This window comes from Clytia hemisphaerica, unplaced genomic scaffold (genome assembly GCF_902728285.1).
Source record: "Clytia hemisphaerica strain Z4C2 unplaced genomic scaffold, Clytia hemisphaerica genome assembly, whole genome shotgun sequence".
Classification (NCBI taxonomy): domain Eukaryota; kingdom Metazoa; phylum Cnidaria; class Hydrozoa; order Leptothecata; family Clytiidae; genus Clytia; species Clytia hemisphaerica.
The window spans coordinates 1,039,053-1,056,640 of record NW_027103974.1 but is presented as its reverse complement, the minus strand read 5'-3'; the positions used below and the strand labels follow the sequence as shown (position 1 = coordinate 1,056,640).

At 35.5% G+C, this 17,588-nt stretch overlaps 1 protein-coding gene and 1 long non-coding RNA gene across 7 annotated transcripts in view; both read right to left on the bottom strand.

Moving 5' to 3' along the window:
* Positions 1-17,588, bottom strand: part of LOC136810661 (uncharacterized) — a 95,790-nt gene that overhangs the window by 9,920 nt on the left and 68,282 nt on the right. For 4 of the 6 annotated variants that reach the window (XM_067067231.1, XM_067067233.1, XM_067067234.1 and 1 more), the window contains 6 exons: positions 17,194-17,510; positions 16,500-16,725; positions 15,846-16,024; positions 15,325-15,437; positions 14,957-15,015; positions 14,370-14,515 (listed from right to left, as the gene is read on the bottom strand). In XM_067067231.1, the coding sequence (XP_066923332.1) occupies positions 14,370-14,515; positions 14,957-15,015; positions 15,325-15,437; positions 15,846-16,024; positions 16,500-16,725; positions 17,194-17,510 (1,040 nt within the window). Of the gene's footprint in view, positions 1-11,148; positions 11,236-12,437; positions 12,505-12,854; positions 13,531-13,864; positions 14,015-14,369; positions 14,516-14,956; positions 15,016-15,324; positions 15,438-15,845; positions 16,025-16,499; positions 16,726-17,193; positions 17,511-17,588 lie in introns of those variants that run through there. The other 2 variants (XR_010847137.1, XM_067067232.1) reach the window with 2 other exon arrangements.
* Positions 5,015-6,210, bottom strand: LOC136810657 (uncharacterized). Its single transcript, XR_010847136.1, has 2 exons — positions 5,629-6,210; positions 5,015-5,321 (listed from the first exon to the last, which is right to left on the bottom strand). It is a non-coding gene; the product is annotated as an uncharacterized lncRNA (long non-coding RNA).

Sequence of the window (17,588 nt, the reverse complement as noted above, 5' to 3'; positions counted from 1 at the left end):
TGAGGCCTTATACACATAGAAACCACAAAAACGTTTGGTTAAAATGATTCTCATAGCGTGTAGCTGCCATTTTCCAAACACTGACATTCTGAGGGGTAGTGGCATTCTGAGGGGCAAACACATGTAATGAAGCAATTTCACAAAAAGTTCAAAAAAACCCATTTTTAGACACTTTTTGGCCCAAACTTGCCCAAAAACTTTTTCGAAAATTGGGCTACGTCACTTTTTGGGAATCACCGTTTTGCATCACTGTGCAAAAAATCAGAAACAACTAATGAGCCAATCCCGAGGAAAGATAGTAACAGACTAACAGACGAACGGACGAACATCGGTTAATTTAAAGGACCTCCACCCATCGGGGTAGGTCCAACATGGGAATATCAATCCACATCGAGTCTTGGTCCGTTATTTTTACCCCAACTAGCTGTAGAAATCCTACCGGGTCTGTGAGATGGAGGTGTTGGAAAATGAAAAAAATGGATCATACCAAGATAAGAGCGCTCTTTCTTAGCAGGCATTGAGTTGTCATTCAAAACCTGTTCCAAATCATCAGTCTCTTGGTTGGAACAAAGAGTCTTGATCACCGATGGCTCTGTAGAAGATTCAACGATGGCAATACGAACTTTCTGATTATCAACATCGAATTTCGATGCCAATGATTTGAAAAAAGATTTGACGTTCTTGAAGTAGCCCTCTTTACCACCAGATTCGATTGAACCAGAGTTGTCCACCACGAATATCAAATCCATTGGATGTGGGCATTCTGGATCTATGAAGATATAAAAGGAGACGTTATAAGTAGCACCATTACAAAAGAGTTATTTCACATTTACAAAGAAGTCGACCGCGGAGATCACTCCATAAGGTCATCGAACAAGACACTGGACTGGAGGAAATAATCCAATTGGCAAACGACAGGGACAAGTGGAGAGATATGACGTTGTCATCACTTTCAAGTGGATGAATTATGATGATATATATATATATTTTTTAAATAAACAAGATGCTCTACGATCTTGCATATTCTTGCCTCAAACAATAAAAATATGTAAAAAATATTGGACTAAAATGAGTTCTCCAGAAGAAAAAGTTATAGAAACTGCTACTAATTCACTAAATAAGAAGAATATTTGCATTCAAATTAATCAACAAACATCATGGTAAAAAAGATATAAGCATTTGAGCCCCACAAAAACTTGAAAGATGCTGATCGAAATTAAACAATTCTAGAGCGAAAATAATGTAATAAATAGTACGAAGCGTACCAAAGATTGATGGTTCAGGTGTGGTTGTTGGAGTTTCAGTGGCTGTGGTAGAGGTTGTCGTTGGTTCAGGAGTGGTTGTCGTTGTGGTTGTCGTAGTATCCTCTGGTTGCACTGCAACGTCAAATGCTGGTGGTTGAGTTACTGCTGGTGCTTCAGTTGTTGATGATGGAGTTGCCATATCTAAAGGTTCTGGTGTAGTCTTCATGGGAGGGTTTGTAGACGGCTCGTTCAAATCTAATGGTGTTTGTTGAGTATTATCAGGAACTTGAGTTGGTTCGTTGATTTCCAACGGGGTAGGTGTGGTGACTTCAGGGATCTTGGTTGGTTCTTCCATCTCAAGTGTTGTCGGTGAAGTCTGTGTTGGTGTTTTTGTTGCTTCCTGTATTTCCATAAGAACAGCTTTTGTTGGTTTTGGAGTTGTTATAGGTTTTGTAGGTTCCTCCTCGTAAAGTGCTGGTTCTGTAGACCCTGGCTGAATTGTAGTTTCTGGTGTTGCAAGTGGTTGTTGAAGACTATCAGTTGTCGGTGATGGAGTAGTGCTTGGTGGTTGAGGGTGTGTTTGAGAATTAGCAGGAGGAGCGTCATATAAGTATTCCTGTGGTGATATTGTAGTCGTTGGAACTGGAGTGGTTGAATCTAAGTCCATTTCATCCTGCTTGTTCTCACCTTGGTCCTTTTCATCCTGCTTGTTCTCACCTTCTCCTCTTTCTTCTTCAAACACAGTTCCATTGCTGTTCGGTTGTTTTTCTTCCGTTTGATACGTTTGGTCATCTCGACCTAGACGAAAGATAACGCTATCAAAGGAACTTGAAAGCTAAAGAACATTCACTTTAAGTAGGAACTAGAACTTAAAACATTTTTGGTATAGAGGAGGAAATTTAAAGTCTCCGGATTTTAGCTATATAATTATAGGCAACTCCCTCTAATTTGAAACTCTACTATTCCAATATTTCTGTAATTCGAACTAAAATATTAGTTCCTTGCAGATCGAATTGGAGAGAGCCAACTGTGTTTTTCGCAAAATATTATTGCATCGATAGTTACAACCTCTAGAAGGTAGCTCGTTGGAGTCGAAAAAGTCAGTTTTTTGCTGTTTTAGAGCTGTAACTTTTGATACAACAATTTTATGTGAAAAATAATTATATAATTGAAATCAGGAGGCTTCTTAAAATATATCATAAGTCTCCTAATGTCAAAATCTTGATTAAATAGCACTGGAAGAATAAAGTTTTTGCAAATAAGTAAAGAGTTTCTTTAAACATACTGCGGACATTACTTTGAAATGAAAATGGGATTGTAAATTCCCTGCTTGGGGTTTTCTCTAGTGTCATTCCCCTTAAGGAGAGAGTATTAAAAAAATGAGACTGTCTAAGAAACTAGGCAAATTTCCTTTCTTTTTCAAGATCTTAGTGGTAGAGATAATGTAAAAAGTAATAAGGTAATTCTATATACCTCCCATCAAGCCACTGATTTCAGGCTCTTTCAAAACATGACAAAATAAAGCTAGATCTTTCAAACGGAAATCCAAATGTTCTTTTGATGTAGCATCTCCAAATACTAGTTCATTATTCCCCATCCAAGTTGTTGAATTCGATTCTGTTGTATTACCAAACATTGATGACGATCGACCTTTCTTGCGTTTTGTAATTTTCTCATCACCATTGATGTAGACTTTGACAACACCTGTTCGAATGTGCGGAAAAGGAAATAGAACGTTTAGAATGTTTTTACAAAATACACCAGAAAATCAGTTATTTTATTAGCCCTCGTTCTCTCTTGTAGTTTTGCTTAGGGCGTCACATATTTGTTGTCATTGAAAATCTCTGACCTAATTTCGCGTCTTCCCTCTCAAAAGAGTTTCAAAATGGTATGTTCACTGTTTTAGCCACTTAATAGATGTCCACTTAAATAGACCCTTAGGGAAGGTTACCTATGTTCACATCATTCATGGTACAGGATATTGGTGCTGCGACTCAATTGACAAGAGAATTTATCTATCACCCGGGTTCAATCATGTCATATGAGGGAAACCATAATCTGACAAGAGAATGGCTGGAAAGTATGTCCAGAGATTTGGAAAAAGAGGATAAGAAATGCGCTATTCATCTATTTGAAGCTAGGCTGTAGAATCTTTTGTTTCTATTGAAATGTCTGCGGCCGATCGATTGTTTTCGTTCTGAACCAATCAGAGCGCTTGATTCGTTATGCGCACAAGACTAGAAGTACAAACAAAAAATGGCAGCCGTGATTGATATCGAAAGTGAATTTTTTTTTCTTTCTAAAATCGAGAATTTTGTTATTTTTTATAAGCACTTTTTTACTTTGGACAAGACTTTGGGTTGCGAGCCTTAAATAGTTTCTCAGCTTTATTTGTAAAAAATATTTTCCTTGCTGGATAATTTAGATACCAAAATAATTGAAATGTGTTGCGTTAGAATACAAACGAAGCTGGTAAAACTAGTTTATCATTATTCTCGGGCTAAAGTTTCTAAGAAACAATACCATAAAGGCCTCTTCAGTAGGGATAGCGAGGTTGAAAAAATAAAAACCTTGGAGGACAAAAAAACACAACAAATGTCAAAGAAAGAAAAGGAAAAAAAGAAACGATGGGCCATTCATGATATCAATGCCAGGAGGTCATAAATACCATGAAAGCTTTCTTGTAAGAACTTTATGAGTTCTAGACAACAAAACATAAAATAATCTTACAATACCATTGAAAAAATACAAAAATTATACCGAAGACATCACCAGGGGATTTCCCCAGATATGTTAGAAAAAATTATATAAAAACATCGTAAAAATGAGGTTAAAAAAACTATGCATTTCCATCCAACCCAACAAATAATAGTGTATAAAAATTAAATATTCTTCCACAGTGTATATTATGTATATTTGAATTACAGATTGTCATTGTTAGTTTGTATTTTTTTTCAGTGCATAATATGACTTCGCTATTTCTCTGAATATAAATCTTCTTTGCAACTGCTGCAAAAGATTAAGAACAAAAAGACTTTTCAGTATAATTTAACTTCATTTATAGGCCTTTAAAACACCTCAAATCAATGTGTATTGCAGAGCATGATGAAAAATAGATCACCGTTGACTTTACTTGAAGTAAAAAGTTGGATATACAATAAAAACGACCAAAGCCTTTCCAACTATGTTCTTGAGTAGTACATTTCATACAGATTTTAAGACTTCAAAGCTGATTAAAAATTGGATTATTGCTCCATGAACACTAAATGCAAAAGGTGTTATGACTCCATGCTAAAAAATTTAAATCTAAATTTGAAAAATATAGTTTAAAGATAACATCAGACTGAAAATATGAATATAAATTTAAATTATAGAAGCATTTCTGGCTCTTCCTGGTTTGGTTTACATTTGGCAATTTGGCCTACATGTTCCCTGATTTGATGACTTGTTTGACCTGCTTCCCAAATTAAGGGATAGCTTCAGGGCAAAAGCCCCCAAATCAAAATATAGACAAATGAAGTAGACTTATCATCACAGCACGTATCCATTTCATCTATACCATGCAATATGTATTTATGCCTCAAAATTCAGTTTCCAAGGACAACCTGGATAAAAAACAAACATCGATCAATAAAGATTCCAAAAAGAAGTTGCATCAAAATCCACTTCGCCAGAGAACATTTACATAATAATGTGTATATCGAAATCCCCAATTTTCCATTGAACATTCTAATAATAAATATATCGACATCCATTTTTCAAAGGGCATACAGGTCCAACCGCTCAAATCCACTTTTTCCATAAATATAACATCAAACACCATAGAATTATTATTCCATCCTGCTTCTGTTGAGTCAAATAGATATAATACACGTAAAGTTTTAATACATCAGTTCCCACTCATCTTTTAGCAGTCCTTTTCTGCTGGCACTGCAGAGAACAGAAGTGACCGTCAACATGCAAAAATGTCTGAAACTTGAGTCAATCGTCGTTGCATCGGCAACCTGTACTTGGATGGCCAATACTTCTATGGGACGGTGTTGTTGACAGTATTTCACAAAGAATATGATAACTAGCCTGAAAATATATAAAATGTAAATCTGTATATGAAATTACCCTAATCCGTTTAAATACAAAATGCAAATTCCACGGATTAAACAATATTTTGAGTGTAAAAGTACCAAAGCCTTGCACCTTCTAAATCATAATCCACTGACTGGTCAAAATCATGGCCCTTCAGGTAGTCACAATTTATAAATATCACATGTCAAAGTTATTTTTTTGAAATGTTTTTGTTGTTGAAACCTTGAAATTTCCAACCCAAAAATCAATGGTTTCCCTAGATAAAGCTAAAAGTACAACAGAGGAAATCAAGTATACTTACTGAATCTCAATTCCATTACCATGGGGCAAGTTTTGCTTAAAATTACATTTTTTTTATCTAAAAGTTGAAGAAAAACAACAAAATTATCAATTGATTTTGCCCATCTTAAATCAAAATGCCAAGACGTTTTAGAGAGTGCCGGGGTAAACTAATACTTACATGATCACTATCAACCTTCCTACTACCCATAAAAATTATGTCTGCAACACAAAAAATTCATTCAGAGCAATACAAGCCAGAAAGAAATTGGTCCCAATTTTTCAAAATTTCAAGCATGCCTCATGTCCGCCATCTTTACTCCCAGAATATGGAATGATTTTCCTCGATTTTCTCAGGGGAAACCCCCAAAAGATCAAAGATTCACTCCCCAGTCTCTTTTTCACAAAGAACTCACTGGAAAGCTTTATTCAAGGACTTTTTTCTTGAACATTGGTTAACCTGTACGTAACGCCATTTTGTTTCGGCCTTCCTTCTTGCTCAACTATTCTACAGCCTTGCTTCTTCAAAGGGTGCCGAATTCAAAGGGAAAGAATAGGAAAACAGCGAGCGGCAGCGGCGTTTCTTATCCTCTTTTCCCAAATCTCTGGTATGTCGAGCATCGCTATGTAGAGACACGTGGTCTCATGTAACGGTTCAAAATTTATGACGGCGAGTGTTTCTTTAAGCCATACTCCTTATAAGGAAATCAAGACTCTCTCTGTCAGAAATCTTGAACCCCCTCAGATCCTCCATGGTCTCCCTGGTAAAATAATCCGGGAAACGAGACTCTGTTACGATGTTATAAGTTGAAACTTACAATTTTCAGATTCTCCTGGTATAAAACAATTTGATTTGAAGGTAAAAGCCAGGAAGTGCCATAATAGTTCTGATTCCCCGACAAACGGTATTCTAAAGTCAGTCCCAAACAAACTTTTTTCATTTGCATGGCGAAACTCAAAATTGAATCTTTCTGACTTTGTATTATAAGAAAGAGTCATTCCGAAGTGTTTTTCAGTGATGACGTCTATTGTGTAGTTCCCTTTGTTATCCGGTTCCAGTCTTCGCATCCAGAAAACCATTGACATCCCATCTTGTGATTGGCCAGGAGTGCACTCGTCTGAAAAAGTTAACTACAGGTTAAAATAATTTTTTGGCCCAGCATCGGGCCTTTTATTAGCATGACGCTGCCTGTGGTGCTGTATAGTCCGTTTTTGAAGACGCAGCGCTTTGTCAATTCAAGTTCATTTTGGAAGAAACGGCGCCTTCTGGTACAAAATGTACGCATTGCAACGCAACATTCAACTATTGCCATGTCACTGGTCTTCATACCATTTCAGCTTCTTGTTTACTTTATAAATCAGTGGTTACGTGCACTTAAATCTGGTCAAATTAAATATCCCAAAATTCGAGGAAAATAGACTTTGGAAAAATTTACTCATTTCAGTTTTGAGTGGACTTAGCTCCTGCGCAGGAGTCACCAAAATACTTCCGAAAAATCAATTCGTTTGGAGGAGCCGTCTACTTAAATAGATTGAGAAAGAAATTTCAATATACTCACTATAGTTAAAGGGGAGAAGAGCATAACCACCATCATAAATATGAAGACTATATTCTTTGTCGAATTTCTCAACACTTGCACCGTTCTAAATAAAATTTTATCGAGAGTTTCTTGATTAAAAAACAGGTATCGCTGAAATAGTTTTTCTTATAAAAGATAAAAAATAGTCTCATTTTGCTATGGTAATTTTGCGGGCTCTGAAATACTAGAAAAGTCCCAGTTCTTGTAATGTTATGTATTTTGAACGTTAGGCGGACTTCGTTTGACATTAAGGTTAACTACTATCGGGTACATAATAAGCGCTCTCCCGCTAATCTTTTTTTCAAAATTTTCCACGCAGGCCATTCTTATTCCAACCCCCTCCCCACTTATTAATTTTATGGAAAATGTTGAAAGTTCCCTCTTTTGCTCTAATTCTACTGTTTTAGCCTTCTTTTCAAAAAATTTCCACGCAGGACATTTTTATTCCAAACCCCCGATTATTGTGTTTTGAAAAATTTTCCACCCACCCCACTTATTCCAAATCCCTCGCTTATTAGGTACCCGAGAGTACTATACCTCCTAAGTCGCTTAAAAAAACAAAAGATAGACAAAAGGTAAAAGGCAGACCTTCAACTGAATTTGTGCCTTGTTTGATTGGTCCAGTGAAACGATTTTGCCATCAATAATGAACATATTATCCAATAAAAATACTCTTTGAGCGCTTTTGTATACATTATTTGTTGGTTTTCCGCCTGGAAATGAAAACGGGAAAGTTAAACAAAAATATACGAACAAAAATCAGGGAAATTTTAAAATTCAAAGATTTGGATTTGGGAACTTAGACTGACTGCGCGAAGAATCTCTCAACAAGAGGTCTACATAGTAAAGGATTTTCAGAGTTGACGCTCTTGGGATAGTTAAACTTGGCTGGTTTTGTCAGAATATGAAAATTCCCCTCTGGTAGAATATACGAGAATAGGAATATTTAGAGTATTTGAATGAGTATATAATGAGAACGTGATGTCTAATTATGAATAATCATAACAAGAGATTACAAATAGAGAGAACACTATTGAACGATAAACATGAGGTACTTTCGGATACAGAAAAACATCCAATCTACCAAATATATTTCAAAATAGGAACAAAGGGTGTCTTACTTTTTCCAGCTAAGAAATTGATATCCTCTCTTTTCACCACGTGGTTGCTAATAACCAGATCATCCAATAGAAATTTGCCATAGTTTCTCTCACCAGCATTAGGTTTGCCAATAGTGAAGTTGGTGAAATGTGAACAATCCACACATTCTTTCTGACCAACAATATCTTCCGGTGTTTTCGATTGTTTTAGGATACCGTTCAAATAGAACTTCAACCCTGTACTTTCTGTTCAAAAAAATAAACGAGAACAAGCTAGATTCAACAGCATCCTTAGAAAAAATTGTTTCCTTGTAGTTATATATTCCTCAGCCTACCCCTGCTCTCAATAATCAGATCTCCAACTCCAATATCAGAGAGTAAAAACTTTTTCGTTAGTGTAAAATGGTTTTTATCATGGATATTGATATTCTCTCTTTGCACATGTAGCATTCATACACGTTTTTTATAAGAACATCCAACATTTTTGAAGCCTTCGGATGCTCTTATCTTTTTGAGATTTAAGCCTCAAAATATTCTTAGCAAGTTCTTATTTTCAATGTTTTCTGAGTATTTTTTCCATTTTTCTAAGTATTTTTCCTAAGAATTGTTTTGGAATCCCCAAAGTCTTAAACTGTTCTTAACTTCTTCTTAACATTTTGGCCATCGAAGCCTTATGCTCTTATATATTTTGTTTTTATAAAAAAAACGTGTACCTCAAAATAAATATAATAATTGCTACTCTATATTTTTTTCCAAGAATTACTTAATCTTTTCAAAAGATTACCTCATAGAAAATATTGAAAAGGGTTTGAGAACGAGGATGGTTTTTACCTGACCACGTGAATAGGAGATGTGACCATGTACCCATCGGAATCTCATTGCTTTCAATATCCAATACGCCATCCGTTATTTTCAGTTGAATTCGAAATTTTGAATTCGAATCATTTTTTGCTTTCTCATGCAGTACCACAAAACCTCTGAAAAACGATCAAATGATACGATAATGAAGAGATTTGTATTTTTTAAAGAATTTCATTTTAAAAATTGAACGTTTTCTCTCATAATGTCTCGTTTTTCCATGGATTCACCTTTTAGAAAAAGTCAAGATGGCTCTCCGGAGCTAAAAACTGTCTGATTTGTTGTGAATCTATGATATCTTTTCAACAGTATCACTTATCAAAATTAAGGCATGATTAACAAATCACAATAATAGAAAAAATCAGCACCTATTGTGTTTGTCGGACAAATTTATTTATCAAATTTTTAGTCTTACGGCTTGAACAGCCTTAAAACTAGCTTAGCCAATGATTGTCTTTTAACGAGCGTTGCACTCCTTCGCATGTTTCCGAAGTACTTGCTCTATTATCTTAAATCCGCCAGTGGCCTTTCGACTGTTTTTGAATTGTTTCAGTTGGAAGGCGAGGAAACTCCTAGCTTGTGGTTTTGATATCATCTTTACGTCATCATCACTTCGTGAATTCTCTCAAAAAAAAGATACCATCATTTTGGATACAATCACAGTATACATCAATTACTTACTTAGAGTCACTTCGTTGTCCACCAGTAGATAAGATATATGAATAAGTGTAATTTTGTTCCTGTTCAAAATAATCCAAATCTTTTTTATCAATTTTCAGCCAAAATGAAACGGTCAATCCAAGTTTAGCACAAAGATCGGGGTCTGCTACACATGTACCTTGAAATATAGAATTGGATTAAAAATTATTTTCTAAATATGGTACTACAACACACCCCAGTCAGTCGGAAAGGGCAGTACCCCACGGTTCGTAGTTATGTTATAGCAAATCCAGTAAAAATTTAGAATAGCTGGAGACTATATTCTAGATTTGAGGCAGCAAATCTGCATTACGATCTCTCAATATTATTTTCAAATCTATTTACCGGTAGGTTATCATACATCGGAGTCTCTTTAACTCGAACCTCTATAACTCGAATTTCTCCTTAACTCAAACAAGTTTTATAGTCCCGTCAGTTAACATGCCTTATAAACCTTACTCCATAACTCAAATATTTCAGTTCCTCGTGCCTGTTTGAGTTATGGAGACTCAGCTGTATTATCAACATAACAAATCTCATCCAAAACTGTTTGATCAAAAAATCCTTACCGTTGAAATTGCCGAGATTGCCATGCGCGAACTGAGCATGAGAAGGACAATTCAATTTCACATCTGTATTCGCCAATGATAAACTATTAATCTTGTTTCCATTGTTATCCAAGTTCGTCTTGATTTTTGCACCCTAAAGAGAAGAAGAGAGAACAATAAGGAGAAAGGGGGGGGTCAGTTTTAATTTTTTTGTGTGTAGAATCTTTAAATAAAGGGTGGGGCTGTCACAATAGGACTCTACAGAGTAAATAATTGGCATATGATTGGTAATTTTTACTTTAAACGTTACGAGTTTGCTTTCGGTCCTAATCTACACAATCCCATACAAACAGCAACTATCATTCCCTTTATCAATGAAAATGGTAGAATCACCTTTTATGGACGCTGTCAGTATCTCAAAAAAATATTCAGGGATTCGGTAAAAGTATAGTAGCAACGTTGCTCTCAAAAGTCAAAGAAAATTATTGAAGAATCTTGTTTCCTTTATTATATCATTCCTTTTAATGGGAGTCATTGTTCTCCATAAAATATCTTGAGTACCTTCTGTAACTGCTGTTGTATAGAATCTCTGTAATTTATTGTGAATTGTAAAATCTATGGGAAGACCCCCCCCCCCCGGGCGCCATATAAAAACGATAACATACGCATTGAAGTGTGCCATTCTTTTGATGGATACCATCTTTGATCGTGTATTTAGGTCCATGAGTTTCGAAAGGATAACAATATTCTGCATCCGGATATTTTCCTTTGCAATATTGTTCTTCGATGTATATTCTGTCAGGATTCTCATCAAACCAATCTTCTTGAGGATTGTATGCGATTACTAGCAATAGTAATAAGATATATAAGCTATTATTATAGGTTATTATGCCAGTTTCTGACGGTTCAGTTAGTTTAAAAGAGCTTACAATTTGCGAAGACAAATCCGGGGGGGGGGAGTAATTAGGCAAAAATGGATGATGGCTATGTGCGGACGGTAAGGGTCGGTTTTTTCACCTTTCAAATTCTCTGTTAGGGTCGGAAAAATCAGAAAGTTTTAAATTAGTCTCTCTAAGGGTCGGAAAATTCAGGATTTTTAGGAAATTTTTTGATTTCCAGAGAAAAAATTGTAATAAAGTCTCTCTAAGGGTATGACTTTTTTCAAAAATCGAAAAAAAAAATGCAAAGTCTCTCTAAGGGTCACCTTTTCAGCAAAAATCAGTCTCTCTAAGGGTCGGTTTTAGGAGGTCCCGTCCGCACATACCCCTCATTCGCCAACCCTAGTACCTCCCCCCCCGGGAGACAAATACAAGTTATTCAAAAATAGTTTCAATTTACAGTCGACTCTCTCTAATTCGATCTTCAAAAACCAGGACTTTACTTCGAATACACGTTTTTTTTATTAGAACCCAGTTTATAAGAACATTGAGGCTGAAATTCGTCGAAAAATTAAGAACATCGTAAGAACATGCCCAGCCTCAGTTTGTCAGAAAAAAATGACAAGAAACTACAATTTTTTCCACTTTTCAAGCAGTTTTAACCGAACTTAGGCATGGATTTTCTGAAATCGAGAGTCAAATATTATCCAAATTTTACCAATTTTAAGTGCTCTTTATTAGTAGTCTGAAAAATTAAGAACGCATTTAAGAACATTTTAGGCTGAAAATTGCTAAAAAAATAAGCACACCCAGGCTCAGCCAAATTTTAGATGTTCTAATAAAAAAAAACGTGTAAGAGAAAGATTTGGACATGCGAGGTTCAAATAAGAGAGACATTTGACTGTATAATAACAAAGGAGCAAGGGGATATCTAAGATATGTGTTAAGTTGGTTAAACAGGTGTGGTATTTTTAGCTTCAGCAACTGTTTTCATCTCTCATTGCTACTCTAAGGGTTTAAAAAACAGCAAAATGATAAAATAGTCTCTCTGAGGTTAGGAAATTTTGGGACGAAGTGACTCGTTGCAAAAAGTCTTTTTTCAATTTCAAGGACAATTAGAAAATTTAGGGAAGATGGCTAACCGGAAAATATTATGTTTACTGTTTACCTGTGTGGTGCAATACCAGTATAAAACCAAAGACCAAAATCATTATTTCAGCTTCATTGAAAACCTACTGCAGGAAAAAAAACAGAATGTCTTTTTGCAAAAAAATAACAAAATAAGATTGCTAAGATAGAGATAATAATTATGCCATAGGAAGCTGTTTTGACCGATTCAGTCTAACTGTGATAAATATGCTGAAAATGATTTCGAGAAAAAAAAGTTTCTTTAAAAACACTGTTATTTATTGATTGTTAAATGCTGATAATATAGTAGACGGCGTTTTAAAAAGAACAACATCTTAAACTAAAATCTAGTGTATAATTTCGCTACAAGTACTGATATCAGCCAGCAACTTTCAACATAAGTTTAGAAACTACCAGTTAAGATCTAAATTTTAAAGCAATTATTGATGGTTTAGCATTTTAACATTAACTTCGATGTATTTGAAATTTAAACATTTTAAATTAAACTCAATCAAAAATAATTTATATCATCTAAAAATAATCAATTCTAAAAAAATCATTAAAATATTCTTTAAGTTCTATTTTATTCCGTACTACCCGATTAAATCGAATAAATTCTTCCCATAAACGGGACACATAAATAAACTGCCCTTAGAATGCAAAGTTCATTTATAAGATTGACAATAATCTATACAGTTGACAGTTGAACGTAAACTTATTGTCTCTTAATGGAAATTTATTTAAAGTATTAAAAATTATACTTAAAAAATCAAAATTAGAAATACAGTCCAACATATGCTTCCAATGATTTGATATTAATCATCATTAGTCTAATTCTTTAAGCTTTGTTTAAAGTCTAATTAATTATAAATACTTTATTAGTTACAAATATGGTTAATTTCGTTTATACTTAGATTTTTATGATTAAGGTGAAATAATTAAAGAGTTAGGGTTTTACGATATCATATGGTTTTAAATTCGTTTAAAAATGATGTGTGCTTTTTGAGATGCTTTGGTACCTATAATACCATTTCGTTTCTTTCGTCGCTGTCGTCCTTGAATGGAGCAACATTGGTTTGGACAGGTGTTTGCACAGACTACATGACATGATGATGCACAGTATTGTGGGTCTGCTGTTAGAAAGATAACAAAATAATACATGAGTTGGTTTGAAAATTAACAGGCGTTTCGTTGGGCAATCTCTAAGGTAGAGAACGAACGAACGAACGAACGAACGAACGAACGAACGAACGAACGAACGAACGAACGAACGAACGAACGAACGAACGAACGAACGAACGAACGAACGAACGAACGAACGAACGAACGAACGAACGAACGAACGAACGAACGAACGAACGAACGAACGAACGAACGAACGAATAGACGAAAGCTTTCCTGGCTTTTCATACTTTATAAGTTAGAAAAGCATTAGAAATTTGAAAGTAAACATTTATAATATGGTACCTGTGCTTAGTTGTTGTTGGGTTGGAGTGTAGTTCGGTTGAACGATCTGATAAGTGCTGGTGGTAGGTAAGGTGATAGGTGAGCAACATTGAGGTGGACAGCTTGGCGTGCAACTGGTGTAGCAACTTGTCGTCGCGCAAGTCACAGGTGCTGTAAGAATAAAGACATCGCATTTGTTTGCTAAAGTCCAGCAAATTCCTCTTAATAATTGTTTTAATCACTGGGATTAATCTGATAAGCTAAGTTGTAACTGAACTGAATAACTGAAATCAAAGGTAAATTTAAAAAATCGTAAAAAACAAAAAAAAGAAATCCTTGAAGTGCCTGCCGTCATCCGTATCTAAGTCTTCTAAAATGTAAGTTCTTATTTTTACTAAAAGGACTCCTTGTGGTCTTACACAGACCTACCAACAAAAATTAATGGAACATTATGTATTTTGTGACATTGTGGGGTAAAAATAATATCAGCATAACGAGTGGATTTTAAAACTCAGCATCAGTTTACCTGGCATGATTTGAGCATCGGCGAGATCACAAATGAATCCCGAGCAATCTTCGGTAAAAACGACGTCTTTCAAAGGCTTCAATGGGTCTGTTGGACAAGTTGTTCCGAAATGTAATTCCACGTCAACGTAAACACTCAAATGACCCCTGAAATGAAAAACGAAATATTTATCGAGTTCCAACACAATACATAAATGTGTGTATGTGATATACACTACTGCAATGACTTCACAAAATTGTGTAGCTTATCTAATTTGTTCTACGAAAAACGTTACTGGACACCAATTGGCGGTATATGGCAGTGATCTGAAAGTGACGTAATGTCAAAGATATTGCAGGGTGGCATAACCTGAACAGCCTTCATGTAATAGCACTTTGATCATCGCGCCTTTAATTTTTGAAGCACCTCTTGAAATGGCTTTTGCGCTACCTTTAGGAAGGAGTGCAAGGAAGAAAGAAAATCAGAGCTTTTATTCTTTTGGTGTCCACATAGCCGGTTTAAAATTTCACCTAAAAAGTTGGTCTATAAAAGTATAGGACTATACACAGTTGTTTTGTATATACAAGTCAAAAGGAAGAGCATCTTACCGAAGAGACTTGACGTTGAAGCTTTCAAACCAAGTCTTCCCATTGTAGACAGTTGTGATCTAAAAAAAATCAACAGTGGTAGATCGGACTAAGCTTGTTATACTCAAATATGCAATGTCGTTTTTGCTACTAATTTTTCCAGATTTTTCGAATACAGCTGAAACACGTGAGATTGGAGTTAACGAATCTGGGCGAGACAAATATTCGTTTGTGATGGCACAGACTTTTGAACACCGTTCGTTGTTTCAAATTCTATTTAGAATGCTCGGAATAGGGAAAAGACTATAATACTATACGATCAGCCATAAAAGTTGAATGTTTATCGAATGAGAAGAATAAGATATAATTTTTCATAATAAGGAGCTTACGAAGTTATTGATGCGTTGTACCAAGGAGATGGCTTCTGGTGTATCACCAGTCACTAATTGTTCTGTCCACACATCCATTGGATAATGAAGCGTAACCATGGCTGTCAATGGCGCTGAAAATGTGGAGAAAGTGAGGGAACTTATGAATATTGAAGGTTAGAACTTAATACCTCTGTCATATAATAAGTAAGCTATTTTTATATATTGACATGGAATGATAAATAGGTGGACCCGGATGTTCCCCAGATGTTTCATTTGTCAAGAACTGAAAAATTCTAGATTGCAAATTTGAATTTCCAGGGTTTCTTCATATAGTATACAGCTACTTATACGTACTTGAATACCCAGGGTGTTTAAGCTTTCAAACCCTTACTGGTGGCGTTATATATTCATTTAAGGGCGTTTGTCAGTTGTAATGTTATAAAGCCTCGTATACACGAAGACGGGAGGGTACTGACTCTCGATGACTGTTGCTTGAAAGTTCTTATTGGAGAGAGCTGGAAAGTTAGATATATTCTTACAAGCTTGATGTGTTTTACAGATGAATAATTCTTTATTGGTACATTCCGTATTCAACCACCCTCTTGAAGTATCCATAGTAACGCATTGTTTGTTGTTTTCATTGGTGGGTGGTGTTGACGCCCATCCACTGAATGAAAAGGCGGAACCATCAACCCAATTATAAATGGTCGGCTTCATTCTATGAAATTAAAATGGAGAAAGTTATGCCGCATCGGTGCTAACTTCGTATGATTTTCGTTCAAAGCATTTTAACCAAAAGAGAGGAATCTTTTTTACTTCATTCATTGCTAATTTGTTCAACGAGACGACATCAGGTATCTACACAGGGGAAGATTCTAAAACCTTAACACTGAAGAATTCTAGAGTGCGTTGGAAAACATACAGTGTGTCCCGAAAAAAACGGACCAAAGTAAAATCTTCAAAACTCATTATCTAAACTAGGACTTAGAGTAATTGAAATAAGATTAAAATTTTCTGTTCAATCAATTGATATTCAAATCCCAAGATGATTGAATAGGTTTTTGAGATTGAAATATTAAGTAATCAGGTAATAAAATTTGACATAAATTATGAAGAATTTATACTTTATACAAAAAATCTGTCCGTTTTTTTGGAACACACTTTGGAGAGAAATAAGAATAGATGAAGGATACCTATTGGCAAGACCAATCCATGTTTTGGGTACAAAACGTAATCGCATAGTGTTCAATACATTTGAGAATTCCGTGTCTTTCGTGAGGGAGATGAGGGAAGATTTCTCAGACGCGCATGTCATTGAGGCTTCTTCCCATGTCTTCTTGTCCGCGAAGAATTTGTAACAATAAGAGTTTGCATTCTCGTAACCAACCGGACAAATCAAGTAACCGTTGGACAGCGCATCTATTAGGAAATTGGAAGTATAGTTTATAGTTACTAAATACAGGATTGTTTAAAAACGGTAAAAAGAATTACGGCTATATAAATATTCCCCAGATGTATTCCTTTCTCAAGGGAAGTTACTGAGACCATGTTCGCACGTTATCGTTCCGTTTCGCTCCGGATGGTTTTTGTTACGGATCGAGTGTGTTCATATTGGTTTCGAAACGTTTCGGAGCATGAAAATGGAGCAGTTCCGTTCCGATGAAAAAAGCGGAACGAAACCGTTTTGATCTGTTTTGCTTTGTAACGTCTTCTTTTTTGACGTTTCGAATTTTGACGTTCACAATTGTTTCGGAACCGTTTCGTTTTGGAACGGAACGGAACCGTAACGTCTGAAGATGGTCTGATATATTCAACGGAGACAACACAGACGAAATATTATAATCTCCAATTAAATCAAGGTCACATTTAATGCCATGAATGACTTACTAGTAACAGGTAATACGTTAGATTTCAAATCATCTTCTTCGCCCTCACCGCCCCCAACGGTGGTGAAAAACGCCACAACGTATGTTTTCCCTGATGCTGATTCAAATTTGCCAACGCCAACATCAGATGTAGATCTCCATACCAGCTGTACGAAATATTTGTTCTTTTCTGTCATCTCTGGTTCAACAAAATTGTAGTTGATGATTTGATTGTACCATGCCTGGACGCATCTTTTAGCTGATATATTTGTCGGCTCGTTTTCATCCATAACACATATTGCTTGGCGCATAGCTCCTATCACAGGCCTTTCAAGCACCCTAGAGAAGAATTGAAAGTAAATTATTGTATATTTCATTAAAGCACATCGTTTAACGTATGTCCAACCGGTTTGCTTA